Genomic DNA, 19,334 nt, shown 5'->3' with positions numbered 1-19,334 from the left:
TATAATCTGCATTTTCATGCAAGAGAAAGGTTGGCCTTCAATTTTAAAGAATATAACACCATATCTAATCCTGTACTTAGTTTTATGTATGTAATTGATTTTCTAATGTATTTCAACTATTCCTAGTTGGTATCTTTTGTTATAGGGTGAAATCAGTAATTGTTTCATAACCTCAACTCTATTTTTGACTTATAAACAAATATAAATTCTATAATAATTATAAACATTTTGAGGAACAACTAATAGTGTTATTTAAGGATCTATTTGGCTCTATTCGAAACCATGTTAGCAAAGCCAGCCCTTAATTAATTCCAAAGTAACAGTTTTGTCGAAAGTATTGTTTCCATAATGGTATCTTAATTTCATCATTTAAACAAATAATTCTGCCTAACTCTTTTAGTAGAAGAAACTGTTAAAAGACTGAATTTTTTGTGTATTTTGTCAGTTTAATGAGGTAAGTTATAATTGAAATTTCTGTAAATAAACATCAAACAATCTGTAGTTTCAGGGCCTATTATTGTGATGATATGTAAGGGCCCAATTTTTGGTCCCAAGACAGTCAGTCCATGGCCGAGTTTCAGACAAGAAACCTGTGTTGATTAGAACAACAACAATGTATCAAATTAACTATGAAATAAATGTTGCACCAATAGGCCATGTTTGGTCAATTTATTTGAAAGGTGGTTAGGTGTGGTTAGGTTTTTACTGCTCATAGATGTCTAATAGTAAACTATTGTAGCAGTATGTTTATGTTTGCTTGCAAACTATTAAGGAGGCTTATGAAAAGTTAAACAATAGTGCACTGGCCATATAACTGTATTACTGTATTATGGAGGGGGGGGGGGAGGGGGGGGGGTTGTGACAGCGAAAGTAAAGAACTGTGAAATACTAATGTGCACCTGTTAGCTTCATCATTTATAGTAGTCAGTGTTTAACTTACATCCCCATTTTTCAGCCAGTATAGCAATGCAGTACAGCAATACCAAGGACCGTCAATGAAGAAATAGAGCAGGCAAACATCACAACCTCATTATGTTTGAAATCAGAATACGTTTTAAGATTCTGCGAAACAGATGTCAATATGATTGGACAGTAGTTTTGTAGATCTCTTCTGCTACCCTACTGACAGTTGGATGTTACCTGTGCCTTGCTCCAAACACTGGACACAGTGTCTTTTTTTTAAAAAACAAAAAAAAAAAAAAATAATAATAAAATGAAGGCCTACAGCACATAATGGTTAAAATAGCAGATGACTATTTTGTATGCTACTGTAAGTTTTACGAAATAGTAACTGACACTACTCTACTGTACATTTTGACAAAGCCAACTTACGCTCAGTAATGAAAGGCCAGTATATGTACCTTTTTTTCTATTGTTCAACTATTGAGGTAAGCACTTTTCTTTCTTCATGGCATTAGTGAGCTGCATCTATAAGAATACCTGTAACTACTTATCAGAACCTCTTCAATCTTCTCTATAAATTTAAATGAGGAGCGAAACATAAAATTCCTGTAGGTCCTCATTAGCCTCTAATTTAATACGTCTGGTTGTGACATGCTACCCTAATATTTATTAAAACTAAGACTCTTTGCAAACAACAATATACTGAAACTATCATCTTACTAAAAGATGTGTGTTTTTATGATTTTGGCTCACTAACCTGTACAAAGATACATAAGGTGTTTCACAACTCATGTTACACTCTTCTGGAAGTTATAGAGGGAACATAGTAGATAAAATTTTACACAGGAACCCATGTCTGGTATCATCATCCAATGACACTACAGAGCATTAAAGTTATAGGCACCAGTACCTGTTAAAGTATGTGACTCTGTGATGATGTTACAAACTGTCTATGATGATGGAGAAGGATAAATGTATCAATTTGAGGTAATGGAAATGACCAATTCAAATGTTATGAGCAAAAACCTTTCTGATACCTCTGACAGTGGACTATATGTACTGGTCTGTTGTTAAGACTGAAGGGTAGTCAACTTTCAGAATGGTAGTACGGACAAAAACAAGGAAAAAATATCCGGTACACATGGGCTCTTAAATGCATGCCTGAGGAGCTACGAGCACTTTTTTTATCTTCACTACTGCAAAACTGAAATATTCCAGGACATAACAAGTAATTAGCAAATACTCATCTTCATTTCTTGGCAATCCCCCGTACTGCACTAGCTGTGAAAGTAGTGTGTGAATTCTCTGCTCAACCAAAATTTGCTGCAACTTGCTAAGTTCTTGATATTGATTTGGTATTGCTGAGGGAAATTTCAAGAAATTCAGGTTGACACAATGTCCTATTCCAAAACACATGTTTATTTTTTAATACTGTAACAAAATGGCTCACAAAACCATTGGAAAATTGACACCCTCCCAATCTGATTTGCTACTCCTTATATATGTATTTGTGACAATTACTGCCTGTGCCATCCATTACGAGGAACAGGAAATTTATGGCTCATGATCAAAATCTTGCTAGTGTACACAGACTGTCATCATTCAGTTATGCATTAATTCATTCCTCTCATATTGCAACACGAAGTTTCAACATGTTTCATCTTTTAGTATTTAAATACATAAAATGGGTCACTAACATTTTTTTTTTATAAAGTCGCTTGTATCATGAAGATTTTCCATAGGAAAATGTTCCTACATTTCTGCGAGTTTATTACATAAATACAAATGCAATGTTAACTTCAATCCTTACAAAAACTATCCTTCAGTTACAAAATGAGAATTGTTTATATTTTTATGTTCAAGTATCGATTAGTAATAGTCAAACCAGTACATACATATCCATTCTTCTCCATCATTCTCAAAAGTTCATATCATCATCACATACTCACCCTGTATATGAATACATTTACAGTTGCTGGTACCTATAACTCTGACAAACTGTAGTCGTTGAATGATGTTTCCAGACATGGGTTCCTATGTAAAAAGTCATCCAGTAATTCATCTCGACACCTTCTAGAATTGCATAATGTGAATCATGAAACACCCTGTAATAGACAAGCACATAATATTAACATCAATGTGGTTGAACCACTTGCATACTACAGAGTCACTATTTGTGTTGTGCGATTTGTATAAAGATTCACAGACAGCAATGATGCTATCAGAAGTCATTTTTGTCCATACTAAGATTATACGAACATAAATAAGAGTTTTCATCAAAACTGCAAGTAAGGACAGCTAAAATTTAACAAAGATGCGAAATCCAAGGCAATTCCATATCATATTCCATACACAATTGTCCCGTTTGTAACCATAATATACCAAAGATCCCTAAAAAACTATGCCTAATAGGTGAAAGAAAGCATAGATCACACCTGTATACACGATGAGTAATAGAAGTGATCAAAAAAATATCACCAATAATCTTTGACTTTGAAATGCAACTACCTTATTCAGATTATAAAGGATTGCACACACTAGATATTTAACATGTTGCCTGCCTGCCACATGGCTAAGGCAGCCACATGATACATTTTATTCTTATAACTTTATATTTAAGGATTTTGGCAATAATATACGATTTTGAATAGATAATTAACACTTTTGCTTAATAATTTGAGTATTTTGTTGTGTTCTAAGTTAAAACATTGCCTCATACATACTAGGGTCATTCAATAATTAAAGACACAAATTGATCTGGAGAAAAAAGCATTTACTTTTTACAAAACAATACTTTTTCTATGTTTCACCAAACCAATAGAAATCACTAGGTGCTAAATCAGGACTCTAAGGGAGATAAGGCAGTACTTCCCAGCCCATTTTTTTGAAGATTTCATGGGTTAGTTGAGCAATATGAGGATGTGTATTGTCTTGCTGGAGAATCACAGCTCTCCTCTGAGATCCACGATGTATCTCTCTCATGGCTGTCTTCACCTTGTTATTTAAAAGCAAATCTGAGTAGTATTGGCTGTTCATTGTACAATGCTCTTTGAGATAATCACAAAAACACTGGATCTTCAGAATCCCAAAACACCGTCAACATGACTTCTCCTGCTGATGCTTGGGTTTTGAATTTTTTCTTGACAGCTGAGTTGGTGTCCTTCCACTCCACACTTTGTCTTTTTGATTCTGGCTCATAACAGTGAACCCAAGTTTCATCACAAGTTAAAATTTTGTTGAGGAAGTGCTCACCTTCTCTTTAATAACATACCTTTAGCTCTGTGCACACTCTCAACCATGTTTTCCTGTGTAGCCATGTCAACTCCTTCGAGACCCATCTTGCACATGTTTTGCGGTACTTCAGCTTGTTACAGATAATGTTCTGAATATTACCAGTACTAACATTAACCTTATCAACTATCATTTCCACAGTCACACGGCGGTTGGCGCAAATAATGTCATCAATTGGACTTTCAAGTGTAGGGGTTGAAACAAACTGGTCGGCCAGAATTAAAAATATTGCATTTTAACCTTGCAAACTGCTTTTTTGGAATGGAATCAAAACATGGAGGAACTTTTAGATAAGTAAAAGAAAATATAAATTATAAGAATATAGCCTCTGTTTGTAAACTTGGTTGTGAAAGAGACTTTGAAATCTCAGTGGTTGAGTTAATGTCTGAAAAAACTATTATTTTATGTGTGTATACATCTCCTGTTAGCAACATAAGGTTTTGTTTTTTTTTTCAGAAAACTGGGTGTTACTTTAGGCAAACCTGAGACAACTGTGAAAACAATGGTACTGTGTGGAGATTTTAATACTGAATTTCTGAGCCATAGCTCTCACAGGGGAAAGTTCGTAAATATTATAAAGGCCTACAATCTTTGTCTGACTCTTAGTTCTCCAACACATGTAACAAAAACTAGTGTCACTCTCCTTGATCAGGTGCATGTAAACATGGACACGTGTACATCAGAAAACTGATACTGGTGATAGTGACCACCTTTTGCAATTACTAACCATACCTGTAAATCACATTTTGACCAGCGTACAAAATATTATCCATAAAAGGATTTATAGTCAGAAAAATATTGAATACTCACAGTATCTAATCAGTGAAGAATATTTGAGCGAAGTACAATATATTACCAATGAAAAGATGGAAAAAATTTTGAACATTTTCAAGCATAACTTTGACACAGCTTTTCCACAAAGGAAAAGTTATTTTCAGAAGCACAGATATATTCAAAAACTGGATTACATCGGGCATTAGAGCAGCTTGTAAAAGCAAGTGGGAACTTTTTCTGCAGTCAAAAACTGACAGCAGTCCAGAATTTCTTAGTTATCTCGAAAATGCTAGCTATTTTTGAAACGTGTCATAAAAGAGCCAAAAATTAAGGAAGATGACAAATATATATGATGAAGTCATCCAATAAAACTAAGTCGATGTGGAAAGCTGTGCAGGACCTTACGGGGAAGAACACAAGTCACAAAAATATTGTGATATCATACAATGGCAAGAATGTCAGTGACCCTAGGGCAGTTGCAGACAGCTTCAATTCTTATTATGCAACTGAAAGTTAATGAAGGGGGGGGGGGGGGGTGGTAAGTAAGGGTAAGTAAGATGTGATGGCGCCGGCCATGTCATAGGCCTTGCGAAGTCAAAAAATACTTCAACAAAATGGCGGCGCTGGGAAAAAGCCTGCCGAACTGCAGATTCCAAGCGAAGTAAATGATCACTAGGAGACCATCCTTCTCGGAAGCCACACTGGTAAGGGGACAATAGATCCTGAGATTCGAGGACCCAATTGAGCCGACGGACTACCATCTGGTCAAGTAACTTACAAACAACATTGGTCAGATTAATTGGCCGATAGCTGTCAATAAATAGGGGGTTCTTACCAGGCTTAAGGACAGGAACTACGATGCTATCCCTCCACTGAGAAGGGAAGTCACCCTGGAGCCAGATACGGTTAAACACCCGAAGAAGATGTTGCTGTTGTGGAACACTGAGATGTTGAAGCAGTTGGTTATGAATGGAGTCTGGGCCAGGGGTCATATCATGAGAAGAAGAAAGTGCAGAAAGAAATTCCCATTCAGTGAAAGGTTCGTTGTAAGATTCTGACTCACAAGGGGTAAAACATAAGGTGGAAGCTTCGGCCCGCTGTTTCCGGTGAAGGAAAGCAACCGGATAGGAGGCTGATGCTGATGCCATTGCAAAATGGGTCGCAAGATGTTCCGCAAGAACTAACAGGTCCGTACAAAGGCCATCTGGGAGGTGAAGGCCTGGGAGGGTGGACTGCCGATGGCAACCTTGGAGAGAGCAAAGTGTAGCCCATACCCATGACAGAGGGACAGTTGAACCGAGGGAAGAAACAAATCGTTCCCAACATATATGCTTCCTCTGTTTGATTAAATAACGGGCTTTAGCACGAAGGCATTTAAAGGTAGTAAGGCTGGCTACGGATGGGTGCCTCTTAAAGTGTTGCAAAGCTCTACGGTGATTACGGATGGCAATGGCCGTACTCCACCACGGGACTTGCTGGCGATGAAATGGTCCAGATGAGCGCAGGACAGCAAGGCTAGCAGCTCAGAGAGAGAGAGAGAGAGAGAGAGAGAGAGAGAGAGAGAGAGAGAGAGAGAGAGAGAGAGAGAGAGAGAGGGGGGGGGGGGGGAGGGAGAGAGAGAGAGAGGGGGGGGGGGGGAGGGAGAGAGAGAGAGAGAGAGAGAGAGAGAGAGAGAGAGAGAGAGAGAGAGAGAGAGAGAGAGAGAGAGATATATATATATATCTCAGGAACAGAAAGAGACCAGGTGACCTGGGGGCCGACAGACCGCGGCTCTCGCGGTTGTCGCGTGGCAGCAGACCTTTGGCCTGGAAGGTGCCGGGAAGGGGCATCCCAGGAGAGTCACCCTTGACCGGCAGATGCCGAAGGGGTGGGAAACTTCTCTGGCTGGGGAGGGGGAGCAGAGCACAGAGGAGAAGGTGTGGGAGCCGCAGGGGAGGGGGGAAGGAGAGGGATCCGGGATTGGGGTAAGGAAGGGGGAGGAAGGGGTGAAGATGTAACTAAAGCATAACAAGATGACATGGACAAAGGGTGAAGACATGTATACTTCTTATGAGCCTCTGTGTAGGTTAAATGATCTAGGGACTTATACTCCTGTATCTTCTTTTCCTTCTTATATACTTGGCAATCTGGTGAACGTGGAGAATGATTGCCATGACAATTAACACACATAGGAGGGGGAACACAGGGACTCCCCTCATGGAGTGGACGTCCACAGTCACCACAGAGAGGGGCCTGTGAACAGCAGGAAGACGTGTCCAAAACACAAGCACTTAAAACACCTCATAGGAGGTGGGATGTATGGCTTCACATCACATTGGTAAACCATAATCTTTTCTTTCTCAGTGAGGTTAAGGCATTAGTATCAATGTGATTGTCCTTAGGACCCTTCTGAACATGCCAAACAAAGTGAACACCCCGCCGTACGAGATTGTCCCGAAGTTCCTCATCAGTTTGAAGGATGAGGTCCCTGTGAAAAATCACACCTTGAACCATATTTAGAGACTGGTGGGGGGTAATAGACACAGGAATTGTGCCAAGATGGGTACAGGCATGAAGGGCCGCAGATTGGGCAGCTGAAGCAGTTATGATCAGCAACGAACCCGACCGCATCTTGCTCAGGGAGTCCGCTTCGCCAAACTTGTCTTCAATGTGTTCCACGAAGAATAAAGGTTTGGTATTGGTGAAAATATCCCCATCAGTCCTGGTGCAAACCAGATAACGGGGGAAAGGTTTCACCCCTAGCCAACAAGCCTGACCCTCTTCCCAGGGGATAGCCATCGAAGGGACGGCCGAAGGGGCAAGAGAAGCAGCACTCAAAGAATCCGTTCCATGCAGAGAGACGGCTGCAGAAGAACGGCCAGAGATCTGGACCTGTATGCATAGCATCCGCCCTGATACCACCCACTCCCATCAGGGGCTCTCCTCATGGGCGCCACCCAGCCACAGCAAGGGCCGTCTGGCACAGCGGCCATTGCCAGGAGTTCCGATGCTCCAGGATGACGAGCAACCACTCCAAGGCTTGCATGAGGTGGTCACAGCTCAGGTATCAGAAGTATGACCCCTGTGTGTTCAGGGGGCTCAACCAAAAGGGTACATAGCGACCCCACAACATGGGCTGGCTACCATGCTGGCTATGCACCCTAGCATCAGACAACAATGTGAAAGAAAAGGTGGAATGTACTAGGAGGGCACACGTCGGAGACACTAGGTAAGGTGATCAAGGTGCTCTTCCCCAAATGGCTCACACTACGGAAGAGAAATTTAGCAATGTAGGTCAAACCACAGAGGGGGACCAGGCAGTGCCAAAAGGAGGTGGTGATTATGCAACAAAGCCAAATTGTAAAACCAACAGAACCAGGAGGATAGTGGGGGCCAACATAAGCAAGGACACCAAGAGAGGGAGAGGAGAGGGTGAGGGGAAAGGAGCAAGGAGGGAAAAGGAGGGGAAGGGGAAGGAAATGCAGCCCTGGAAAGAAGGAAGGCTGCAATAGCTCGGGGCCCCGTGCTCACCACACACGTATCCACAAAAGAGTTGTGGACCCCCTGGGGGGTTAGGGATTATGAACCAGTACTGTTTTCAGATGACGAAAATCTTACTGTATATACAAAAGATATTACAAAAGAAGTGTCTGAATGGTTTACCAGAAACAGGCTAATAGTTAATCCCTAAAAAATGGTACTCATGAATTCCCACACAGACCAAAATAAAAACGCGGCACAACCCGTAGTATGTATACAGGGTGGTCCATTGATCGTGACCAAGCCAAATCTCACAAAATAAGCATCAAACAAAAAACTAAAAAGAATAAAACTTGTCTAGCTTGAAGCGGGAAACCAGATGGCACTATGGTTGGCCAGCTAGATGGCACTGCCATATGTCAAACGGGTATCAACTGTGTTTTTCTTAAACAGAAACCCCCATGTTTTATTACATATTCGTGTAGTATGTAAAGCAATATGAATGTTTTAATTGGACCATTGTTTTTGCACTGGCACTGGCACTGTAACAGTCACAAATGTATGGCTCACAATTTTAGACGAACAGTTGGTAACAGGTAGGTTTTTTTAAATTAAAATACAAAACGTAGGTATGTTTGAACATTTTATTTCGGTTGTTCCAATGTGATACATGTACCTTTGTGAACTTATCATTTCTGAGAACACATGCTGTTACAGTGTGATTACCAGTAAATACCACATTAATGCAATAAATGCTCAAAATGATGTCCATCAACCTCAATCCATTTGGCAATACGTCTAATGAAATTCCTCTCAACAGCGAGTAGTTCACCTTCAGTAATGTTCATACATGCATTGACAATGTGCTGACGTATGTTGTCAGGCGTTGTCGGTGGATCACAATAGCAAATATCTTTCAACTTTCCCCACAGAAAGAAATCCGGGGACGTCAGACCTGGTGAACATGTGGGCCATGGTATGGTGCTTCGATAACCAATCCACCTGTCATGAAATATGGTATTCAATACTGCTTCAACTGCATGCAAGCTATGTGCTGGACATCCATCATGTTGGAAGTACATCACCATTCTCTCATACAGTGTAACATCTTGTTGTAACATCGGTAGAACATTATGTAGGAAATCAGCATACATTGCACCATTTACATCGCAAGCACGCACCATACATTAACCTGCCAAGGTCGCTGATGTTCCACTTGTTGCAGCCATCGTGGATTTTCCGTTGCTCAGTAGTGCATATTATGTCGGTTTACATAACTGCTGTTGGTGAATGACACTTCGTCGCTAAATAGAATGCGTGCAAAAAAATCTGTCATCATCCCGTAATTTCTCTTATGCCCAACGGCAGAACTGAACACGACATTCAGAGTCATTGCCATGCAATTCCTGGTGCATAGATATATGGTACGGGTGCAATCTATGTTGATGTAGCATTCTCAACACCGACGTTTTCGAGATTCCTGATTCTCGAGCAATTTGTCTGCTACTGATGTGCGGATTAGCTGTGACAGCAGCTAAAACATGTTACTTGGACATCATCATTTGTTGCAGGTCATGGTTGACATTTCACATGTGGCTGAACACTTCCTGTTTCCTTAAATAATGTAACTATCCGGCGAACAATCCAAACACTTTGATGATGTCGTCCAGGATACCAAGCAGCATACATAGCACATGTCCGTTGGGCATTTTGATCACAATAACCATACATCAACACGATATCGACCTTTTCCGCAATTGGTAAACAGTCCATTTTAACAAGGGTAATGTATCACAAAGCAAATACTGTCCACACTGGTGGAATGTTACGAGATACCATGTACTTATACATTTGTGACTATTACGCCATCTATCACAAAGCAAAAAAAGTGGTCCAACTAAAACATTCATATTTCTTTACATACTACATGAATATGTAATAAAAAAATGTGGGTTCCTATTTTAAAAAATGCATTTGATATCCATTTGACCTACGGCAGTGCCATCTAGCAGGCCAATCATAGCGTGATCTGGTTTCCCCCTTCAAGCTAGAAGAGTTTCGTTCTTTGTAGTTTTTTCATTTGATGCTTATTTTTCGAGATATTTGGCCCAGTCACTGTCAATGGAACATCCTGTAGATAACCAAAAAATTAGTGCTGTCAATGAAACTACATTTCATGGACTTCATATCAAGGAAAATCTTAAATGGGGTACTCATATCACATCCCTAAATTCAAAACTAACAAAAATGAACTATGTAGTAAGAATTCTTGGCAAGAATACTAGTGCAGAAACAGTTAGAGCTGTATACTTTGCTCATGTACATTCAATACTGAAGTATGGTATCATTTTCTGGGGAAATGTACACCAGATCATAACAGTTTTCAGGAAACAAAAGTCAATTATAAGACTAATGAAACAAGTGAGCAGCAGGAAACCATGCATAACTTTCTCTAAAGATTTGAAGATCTAAAGATCTTACCCCTTCCCTGCATGTATATACTGGAAGTAATCACGCATGTCAAAAAAAAGTATACTGAAAAAAGAAAACCTTTTTCCTCAAAACAGAAGTGTCGATTATTACAGTACCAGGTCAGATAGTGACATACATGTTAATCATTGTAACACCACATTATGCCAAAAAGGTGTATATCATGCAGGAACAAAAATATACAACAGATTATCAAGACATATAAAATCCCTTCCTGAACTACAGAGCTTTAAAAAGTCTGTGACAGCCTACCTTCTGAAAAATTGCTACTATTCAATCTCTCAGTATCTTACGCAAAAAAAATGTAATTTGTATCTTTAATTGTAGAAATTAGTTATAATTATACATTATTTAAAAGAAAATTTGTAATTATTAACTGTATAGATCCAATTTATTGTAAAAATTAAAAAAAAAATGTATGTTTGATGTTTGAAAAACAAATAGATAAAATGGGTTTTCTGTCGAATATCTTGTATACAATATAGGTACTGTAAAAGAGATTTATATGGACAAATACATACTTTACTATTACTATTATTATATTATAACTATTATTATTTCCCCATTTGGGAGAGCATTGAAACAATTATCATAGCACTTCTTTCATCTCTTTCATCTCTGTTCCCAAAAACCTTTCATATATCCACTGTTTCTTCCTCCTCTGTTCTGTCCACTTCTTTCCTGGTTTCTTCTCTTTTGGTGTTTCATTGAATTTCTGTTTCCTGATTTTTTGTCTGTATTTTTCTATGTTTGTTATTTCTTATGTGGAGATATTTAGTTTCTTGAGGTCTTCCACAGCTTCCTTTGCCCAGTTAGTTTTCATCTTATTACTCATCCCATGTTAAAAATCATCTTGATCAATCTATTTTCATTCATCCTATAAATGTGCCCATAGAATTTAGCCCTCCTTTTTCTGATGATGTCTGTAACTGCCTCTGTCTGTTTGTACAGTTCTTTTGTCAGTCTTTTTATCCAGATCCCCCGTCTCTGAACTGGCCCATAGATCTTTCTCAGAATTTTCCTCTCTTGCTTTTCCATTTCCTTAATTGTCATTCTTCCCCTGATTACTGTCATTTCGAGGCACACAAGGCTTCTGGTAAGACAATTGTTTTGGAATGTCTTAATTTGCATTAACAGAAATACTTCTTTCGTTGTAATGGTTCCATGTAGGTCTGTAAGCTTTTTGTTGCTTTGCAACTCTTTCTTCATTGGCTGTCGAGTTTAGTCCTGTTTTCTGTATAATCTCTCCCTGGTATTTGAAACTTTCTACTTGTGCTATCTTTCCATACTTTGTTACCAATGGGTTTCTGTCTGTGGATTGTGTGTCCATGTACTCGGTTTTTTCATAGAAAATTTGTAGTCCTCTTCTAGCTGCAATTTCATGTAGTGTCTCTAGGGCTTCTTTTCTGTTATTTGTTATGATGGCTATATCATCAGCAAAGACCAGACATTTTATGTTGATGGTTCTATTTTTGTCTCTCCCCATCTTTACCCCATTTACTCCTTTGTCCCATGTCCTGATTAGATTCTCTACAGCTGCATTAAATAAAATGGGTGACAGTTTGCCTCACTCTTGTCTTTATTTCAAACGGTTCAGAGGTTTCTCCCATGAACTTCACTTTGGATTTTGGATTTATTGATGTTTACTGGATTAGTTTTCTGATCTTGTTGGCTACCTTCATTTCTTCCAGTGTATTGAAAAGTGTTTCTCTGTATATGGAATCATAGGCCTTCTTGAGATCAACAAATGTTATTGTGGTGTTTCTGAACTTTCTCATTGTTAATATTGTTCTCAGACACCAGATCTGTTCACTGCACAAAAAATTATCCTATTTTGCAGCAAACACTGGATAAAGTGTGTCAAATAGCTATAATGAATTACTGTCAATAAAACTGTTCAAACATTCCATCAGGTCTCAAAAGTATTTTAAACAAGTGTAAAGAATGGCAGCTTGTTTTAAATGTTCAGAAATCTAAAATTGTGCTATTCACAAAAGGACAGGAAATCGGTATACTTTGACTAAAGCAGCAGTGAGTCAATTGGAATCGTTCATCTTGGACCAACAGCTGGGTGTAACAATTTGTAGGGGGTATGAAATGGACTGACAACTTATGCTCAGTGGTAGGAAAGACAGATGGCAGATTTAGTTCACTGATAAGATACTGTGAAAATGTAGTCATTCTAGAAGGGAGACTTGTAGATCACTTGTTTGTCCCATCTTAGGCTACTGCACAAATGTGTGGGATTCATATGAAATAAGACTAACAGGCAATATTGAAAATATACAAAGAAAAGCAGCAGAATTGAACACAGGTTCACATGACTACAGGGACATGAGTCAAAATTTCTGAGAACCTGAAATGGCAGACAAGGATCAATAAAAACCATCCTGTGAAGGTCTATTTACAAAGTTCCAAGAACTAGTTGTAAGTGATGAATCTAGGAATAAATTCCTATTACCTATGTATTGCTCCCATAATGAGCACAAAGACAAGATTAGACTAATTACAGCACATACAGTGACATCTAAGCCATCATTCTTCCCAAACTCCATATGCAAATGGAACAGAAAGAAGGCATAGTAAGTGGTACGATAGGAATTACCATCTGCATACTGGTATACTTTACAGTGGCTTGCAGAATATAGATGAAAATTTGGAAGTTAAAAGCAGAATCTGGTATTCTTAATCAAAAAGTAAACAGTATATCAAAAAACGCAAACACTTTCCTTTCTGAAACTGAGTTACTACTACTTTTATCTGTTGAGAAGGCTGTGCTGAATTATAAGACTGTTTCACCAATATGATCTACAGAAATGACAGTAAGTAGCACCCTTGATTAAGGGAAGACCTGACTGATTAGCATGATTTGCCCAGAACATTTCCCGAGTTTGTGCTTATTGAGTGCAAGCAGAGAGAATAAGAAGAGTGTAGGCTCCAGGTATGTTTTCTAAATACAAGCAAAACCCTCAGTTCACTTTTACTTAAAGTTGACATACTGTCACTTCTTAAAATTATGATTTCCCTTCACAACGTTCTCTAAAATCAAATTACATCTTCAATTGTACTGTTTAGTATAAACTTCTGAGTCATAAAAAATGTTTGGCATATAATTTTAACAGTTTTAAATACACCATACTACATTTAGTACTAAATGTCATAGTAAAGTTTTGGTGGAATGTAAATACTTTTTGAATATAGGAAACCACTCACCAAAAAGCAGAAGCAATGAGTCATTAATAGGCACACACAAAAGGCAGGATACTTGCCCACTTTTGTAGTAATCTTTACCAAGCTGGATTAAGAAAGACTGGTTAGTCCAGCTGGCATCTAGCAAGTTTTCTTCGTCTAGAATGTGCCTGTCAAGGACTCAGCACTTCTGCTTTTTGGTGAGAGGTCTCTCTTAATCCACAAGATAACACTAACTTTCTATGCCAATTATTATCAGTTGTAGTATTTGTTTCCTTGTTTAGTTCCTAAATAGAGAGATTAAAAATGATACTTTACTCATATTTTGAAATTCAGTAAATACTTATTGGTAATTATCAAATAGTATTTATTACTTTTGCATTATTTGAGCATGGACTTGTGGATATTATTTTTTAACCAACCTGCCCCTCTCCCCTTGGAGAGAGAGAGAGAGAGAGAGAGAGAGAGAGAGAGAGACCTCTTCCCAATTCAGCTTTGAGCTATGTGGAAATGGAATATTATAAGTTTGTAGTTAATTTTACAAAAAGCTATTGAATGAATACATATCTACCTGGCTGTACAACATGCACTGATTATTCCATAAATTAAGCAAATATTAAAACAAATTGATGGACTGGAAGATTGTTACCTTACACTTGAATGACGTCTTGATCCAATTCCCCATTCACTTAGTTCATTCAAAACGTCGTCACACTTGTCTCCAGGCTCCAATGTAAATGAAGCCTTTAAAAAGATTTCTTTTGTTGTGAGCACAGTAACAGACATAATGCACACTTACCAAAGAAAATTTTGTCACAGATGCTACATTTAGAATCATTATATGCTAGTTGTTACTTACATTCAAATCAGTTAGTCAACCAAATCCAAATGCAGAATTCCCCAGAAGATATATTATGACAAATTATTAATTACACTTAGACTGCTTGTGATGACTGTTGCCTTTGCATATCAACCACCAATTTGAAACTACTGTAAAATACTTCTATGAAACAGAACTTTTTTATTGAGTTCCAATACTAACCCAACTGACCAGGAATTCAAAGTAATGTCCTACCACAAAGGGGTGTGGTTCCTTTTTTCTTTCAGCTGTGTAGGCAGATTGGTTTCAGCAGTTTGGAAAAAGCATTTTGTTGATGTCTGAGGCAATGCTACTCAATATGCTCTCCAAATACTATGGGAACTACCATCTAAAACATAGTCTATGATAAACTCAGATGTGTTCCTTCTACCCACTAAAAAGAAAAGTCAAGAGCAACTATGTATATTAGGAAACTGGATTTAGCTGTAATGTAGAATGAAGGCTTTCATGGCTGGATGACATAACATAAATAAATCTAAGCACCACATTGTGGTAGAACACACACATAAAAAACAGATTATGCAAGCTTTCAGAGGCTGTGGCTCCTCCTTGCACAGGAAGTGTTGAAGGGGAAGGAAGAGGGGTGTAGGTAAAGAACTGAAGAGATCTAGGAACACGAGTAGATTTTGGGAAAGTCACCCAGAACTCTGGGTCAGGAGAGACTCACCAGATGGGATGAGAAGGAAAGACTGATTATTGGGGACTGCACTGGATGAGATTAGAAAACCTGAGAGCGCAATACGGAAGACAGACAGCGCAATACGGAAGACAGACAGCGCAATACGGAAGACAGACAGCGCAATACGGAAGACAGACAACGCAATACGGAAGACAGACAACGCAATACGGAAGACAGACAACGCAATACGGAAGACAGACAGCGCAATACGGAAGACAGACAGCGCAATACGGAAGACAGTGGTTACTGCTAATACATTCATCCATGAGTTAATAAGAGTGAAAAGCTCAGTGCACTGTGCATAACAGGGGGGGAAGGAAATGGCAAAAAATAGAAAGGTGAGAAAATGAAAGATGTAGGAAACTAAAATGGAGTGAAGAAAGCAGTAGTTACTCTGATACATAAGAAATTAACGAAAATTAAGCCCAAGTGGGTGGCAAGATCCAAGGACATGTTGCAGTGCTAGTTCCCACCTGCAGAGTACTGAGAAACTGGAATCTTGGGGGAAGAATTCATATGGTGTGTGTGGTGAAACAGACACTGAAGTCATGTCTCTTGTGTGTTGCCAGAATACACTGTCTAAACCCATTCATCCTTACTGATAATTTGGTGGTAGTCGTGCTGACAAAAGGCCAAACAGTGTTTAAATAACAGCTGGTATATGATGTGTCGTTTCACAGGTGGCTCTTCCTTTGATAGTATATGTTTTGCCAGTACAGGGCTGGTCTAGGTGGTGGTAGGACGGTGCATAGGGCAAGTCTTGAAGCAAGAACAGTCACAGGGGTAGGAGGCATAGCATAGGAAGATGGGGTCTAATAAGCATATTTCAGAGATTTCGGGGTGGAGGTGGGGTCTTTTTTGAAGGGATCAGCAGTACCAGGTTGGGTTGTGATGGCCTGGAAAATATGCTTTTGACCAAGGCTGGTGGGGTAATTATGTCTACTGAAGGCTGAGGTGAGAATGAAGGTGTATTGCCATAATGAGTCTGCATCAGAACAAATACATTTGCCTCTAATGCCAAGGCTGTGTGGGAGGGAATATTTGACATAAAAGGATGGCAACTGTCGAAATGTAAGTACTATTGTTTGTTAGTAGGTTTAATGTGGACAGAAGTGTGCAGCTGCCCTTCCATGAGGATGTGATCAACATCAAGGAAAGTGGCACAGGATTTGAAATAGGATCATGTGGAATTTAACTGGGGGAAGGTATTTAGAGATTTAATGAGTTTTAACAGGTCAGCTTCACCGTAAGTCTATATGGCAAAGATGTCGTCAGTGTATCTCAACCAAACCAGAGAATGAAGACTTATGGATCCTAGGAAAGCCCCCTGCAAGTGACCCATGAGAAGATTGACACAGGAAGGAGCCATCCTTGTTCCCATAGCCATACACCTGATCTGTACAACAACTACTTCATCTTTGATGGGCAAACGTACAAACAAATCAGGGGTATAGCAATGGGAACCAGGATTGCTCCTTCCTATGCAAATCTTTTCAGCGGTCACTCGGAGGGGGCCTTTCTGGGAACCATAAGTCTTCATCCCCTACCCTGCCCTACAGCTCCTACCCCTGTGACCATCCCCAATGCAAGACTTGCCCTCTGCACCCTCCTAGAATCTGTAAACTTCCTTGTGAAAACCCATTATTCTTGTTCCTGAAACTGTTGCTCTTTCCCCATAGGCTGACAATCTCTCATTAAGAAGAAATGTGCTAGCAAAGTATTTCATGTGATGGTCCATCATGAGACGTTACAGGTTAATAAGTAGGTTCTTATGACTGGCAGTGTGACAGTATCATATCTGGATGTTAGGTCAATCAACACCTCTCCAGTAGATTGACTGGTAAGCAATGTGAAATGTAGAAAATCTTAATATACTGTTTGTCATTAATATAGCAACATTACACCCACATGTTACAAAATGTAATAATTGCCACTTGCTAAGCACAAAACAGTTATCCAAACAAACAATGCACTTTGATTTGAATGGGAAATATCACAATACAGAACATTTTATGTAAACCAAAAACTTGAGCATAACAAAAACAGTCAGTTCAGATCACAGTTACAATTATTTAGTAATTCTAGTAACTGGTTTCAGTCAAAAGTGACCACTTTCAGACCACAACTCCTTTACAATGCATGGAACCAGTTTGTGGAGCTGCTGTAGGTACCAAAATGTTCCAGTTGACTGGTACTGACCAGACAGTTGAATGCATGGAAGTATTTAAAACAATTTTGAATGAGCAGAGTGACTTCAGCCCTAACTGTTCTTTTGACTTTTCTCAAGAATTAATAGTGTGATGTGTGCTAACTGTAGCATGCTCCTCTGTTGATGACTGGGCCATATATCATCTCATGTCTGCTGGGTCAATAGAGTTCCCACTGGTGCATGCCAAATGACCTAGGACATGGAGAAAGTTGCTGCCACTTCTACTAGAGGGAGCTGCCTTCCAGAGTGTTTTAGTTTACTAACTAGACTGTTTTGTTCTTTATGTTTTATAATTTTACAGATATCAATGTACTCTTTGACAATGTTTTTAGTTCACACACCATGGCTTTTTATTTATCAGCCATGTGTAATTACAACAGCAAGTATTACTTTTATGATTGCTTCATCAGGTCCATGTAAAAAATATAAATACAACAACAACATAGTCCATGATTTTGGTATACAGATATTATTGTGTAGCAGTTACTCAGTACCTGTTGTTAGTTTAGAGGATTCTACACAGGCTAATTACCTCCATCTGAGAAGCTAACTTGACAGATATGGAGTTCTACTTATTTAAATAGTGGTTTTTGTAATTTGACTGTGAATGTTTGTATTTTAAAGATTGTCTTTTTATTAGCATGAAGATAATAAATATGTTGTTGTTGTTGTGGTCTTCAGTTCAGAGACTGGTTTGATGCAGCTCTCCATGCTACTCTAACCTGTGCAAGCTTCTTCATCTCCCAGTACCAACTGCAACCTACATTCTTCTGAACCTGTTTAGTGTATTCACCTCTTTGTCTCCCTCTGCGATTTTTACCCTCCACACTGCCTTCCAATACTAAATTGGTGATCCCTTGATGCCTCAGAACATGTCCTACCAACCGATCCCTTCTTCTAGTCAAGTTGTGCCACAAATTTCTCTTCTCTCCAATTCTGTTCAATACTTCCTCATTAGTTATGTGATCTACCCATCTAATCTTCAGCATTCTTCTGTAGCACCACATTTCAAAAGCTTCTATTCTCTTCTTGTCCAAATTATTTATCGTCCATGTTTCACTTCCATACATGGCTACACAGCATACAAATACTTTCAGAAACGACTTCCTCACACTTAAATCTATACTTTATGTTCAAAAATTTCTCTCCTTCAGAAACGCTTTCCTTGCCATTGCCGTTTTATATCCTCTCTACTTCAAACATCATCAGTTATTTTGCTCTCCAAATAGCAAAACTCCTTTACTACTTTAAGTCTCTCATTTCCTAATCTAATTCCCTCAGCATCACCCAACTTAATTCGACTACATTCCATTATCCTCGTTTTGCTTTTGTTGATGTTCATCTTATATCCTCCTTTCAAGACACTGTCCATTCCGTTCAGCTGCTCTTCCAGGTCCTTTGCTGTCTCTGACAGAATTGCAATGTCATCAGCGAACCTCAAAGTTTTTATTTCTTCTCCA

The 19,334-nt window shown here is 38.9% G+C and overlaps 1 protein-coding gene across 3 annotated transcripts in view; it reads right to left on the bottom strand.

The window, feature by feature from the left end:
- Positions 1-19,334, bottom strand: part of LOC126176702 (uncharacterized) — a 194,762-nt gene that overhangs the window by 141,236 nt on the left and 34,192 nt on the right. For all 3 annotated transcript variants that reach the window (XM_049923866.1, XM_049923868.1, XM_049923867.1), the window contains exon 3: positions 14,756-14,850. In XM_049923866.1, the coding sequence (XP_049779823.1) occupies positions 14,756-14,850 (95 nt within the window). The remainder of the gene's footprint in view (positions 1-14,755; positions 14,851-19,334) is intronic.

The sequence above is a fragment of the Schistocerca cancellata genome, chromosome 3 (genome assembly GCF_023864275.1).
Source record: "Schistocerca cancellata isolate TAMUIC-IGC-003103 chromosome 3, iqSchCanc2.1, whole genome shotgun sequence".
NCBI lineage: Eukaryota > Metazoa > Arthropoda > Insecta > Orthoptera > Acrididae > Schistocerca > Schistocerca cancellata.
Note: the sequence above shows the minus strand (reverse complement) of the source record. Positions and strands in the feature narration are given on the sequence as shown.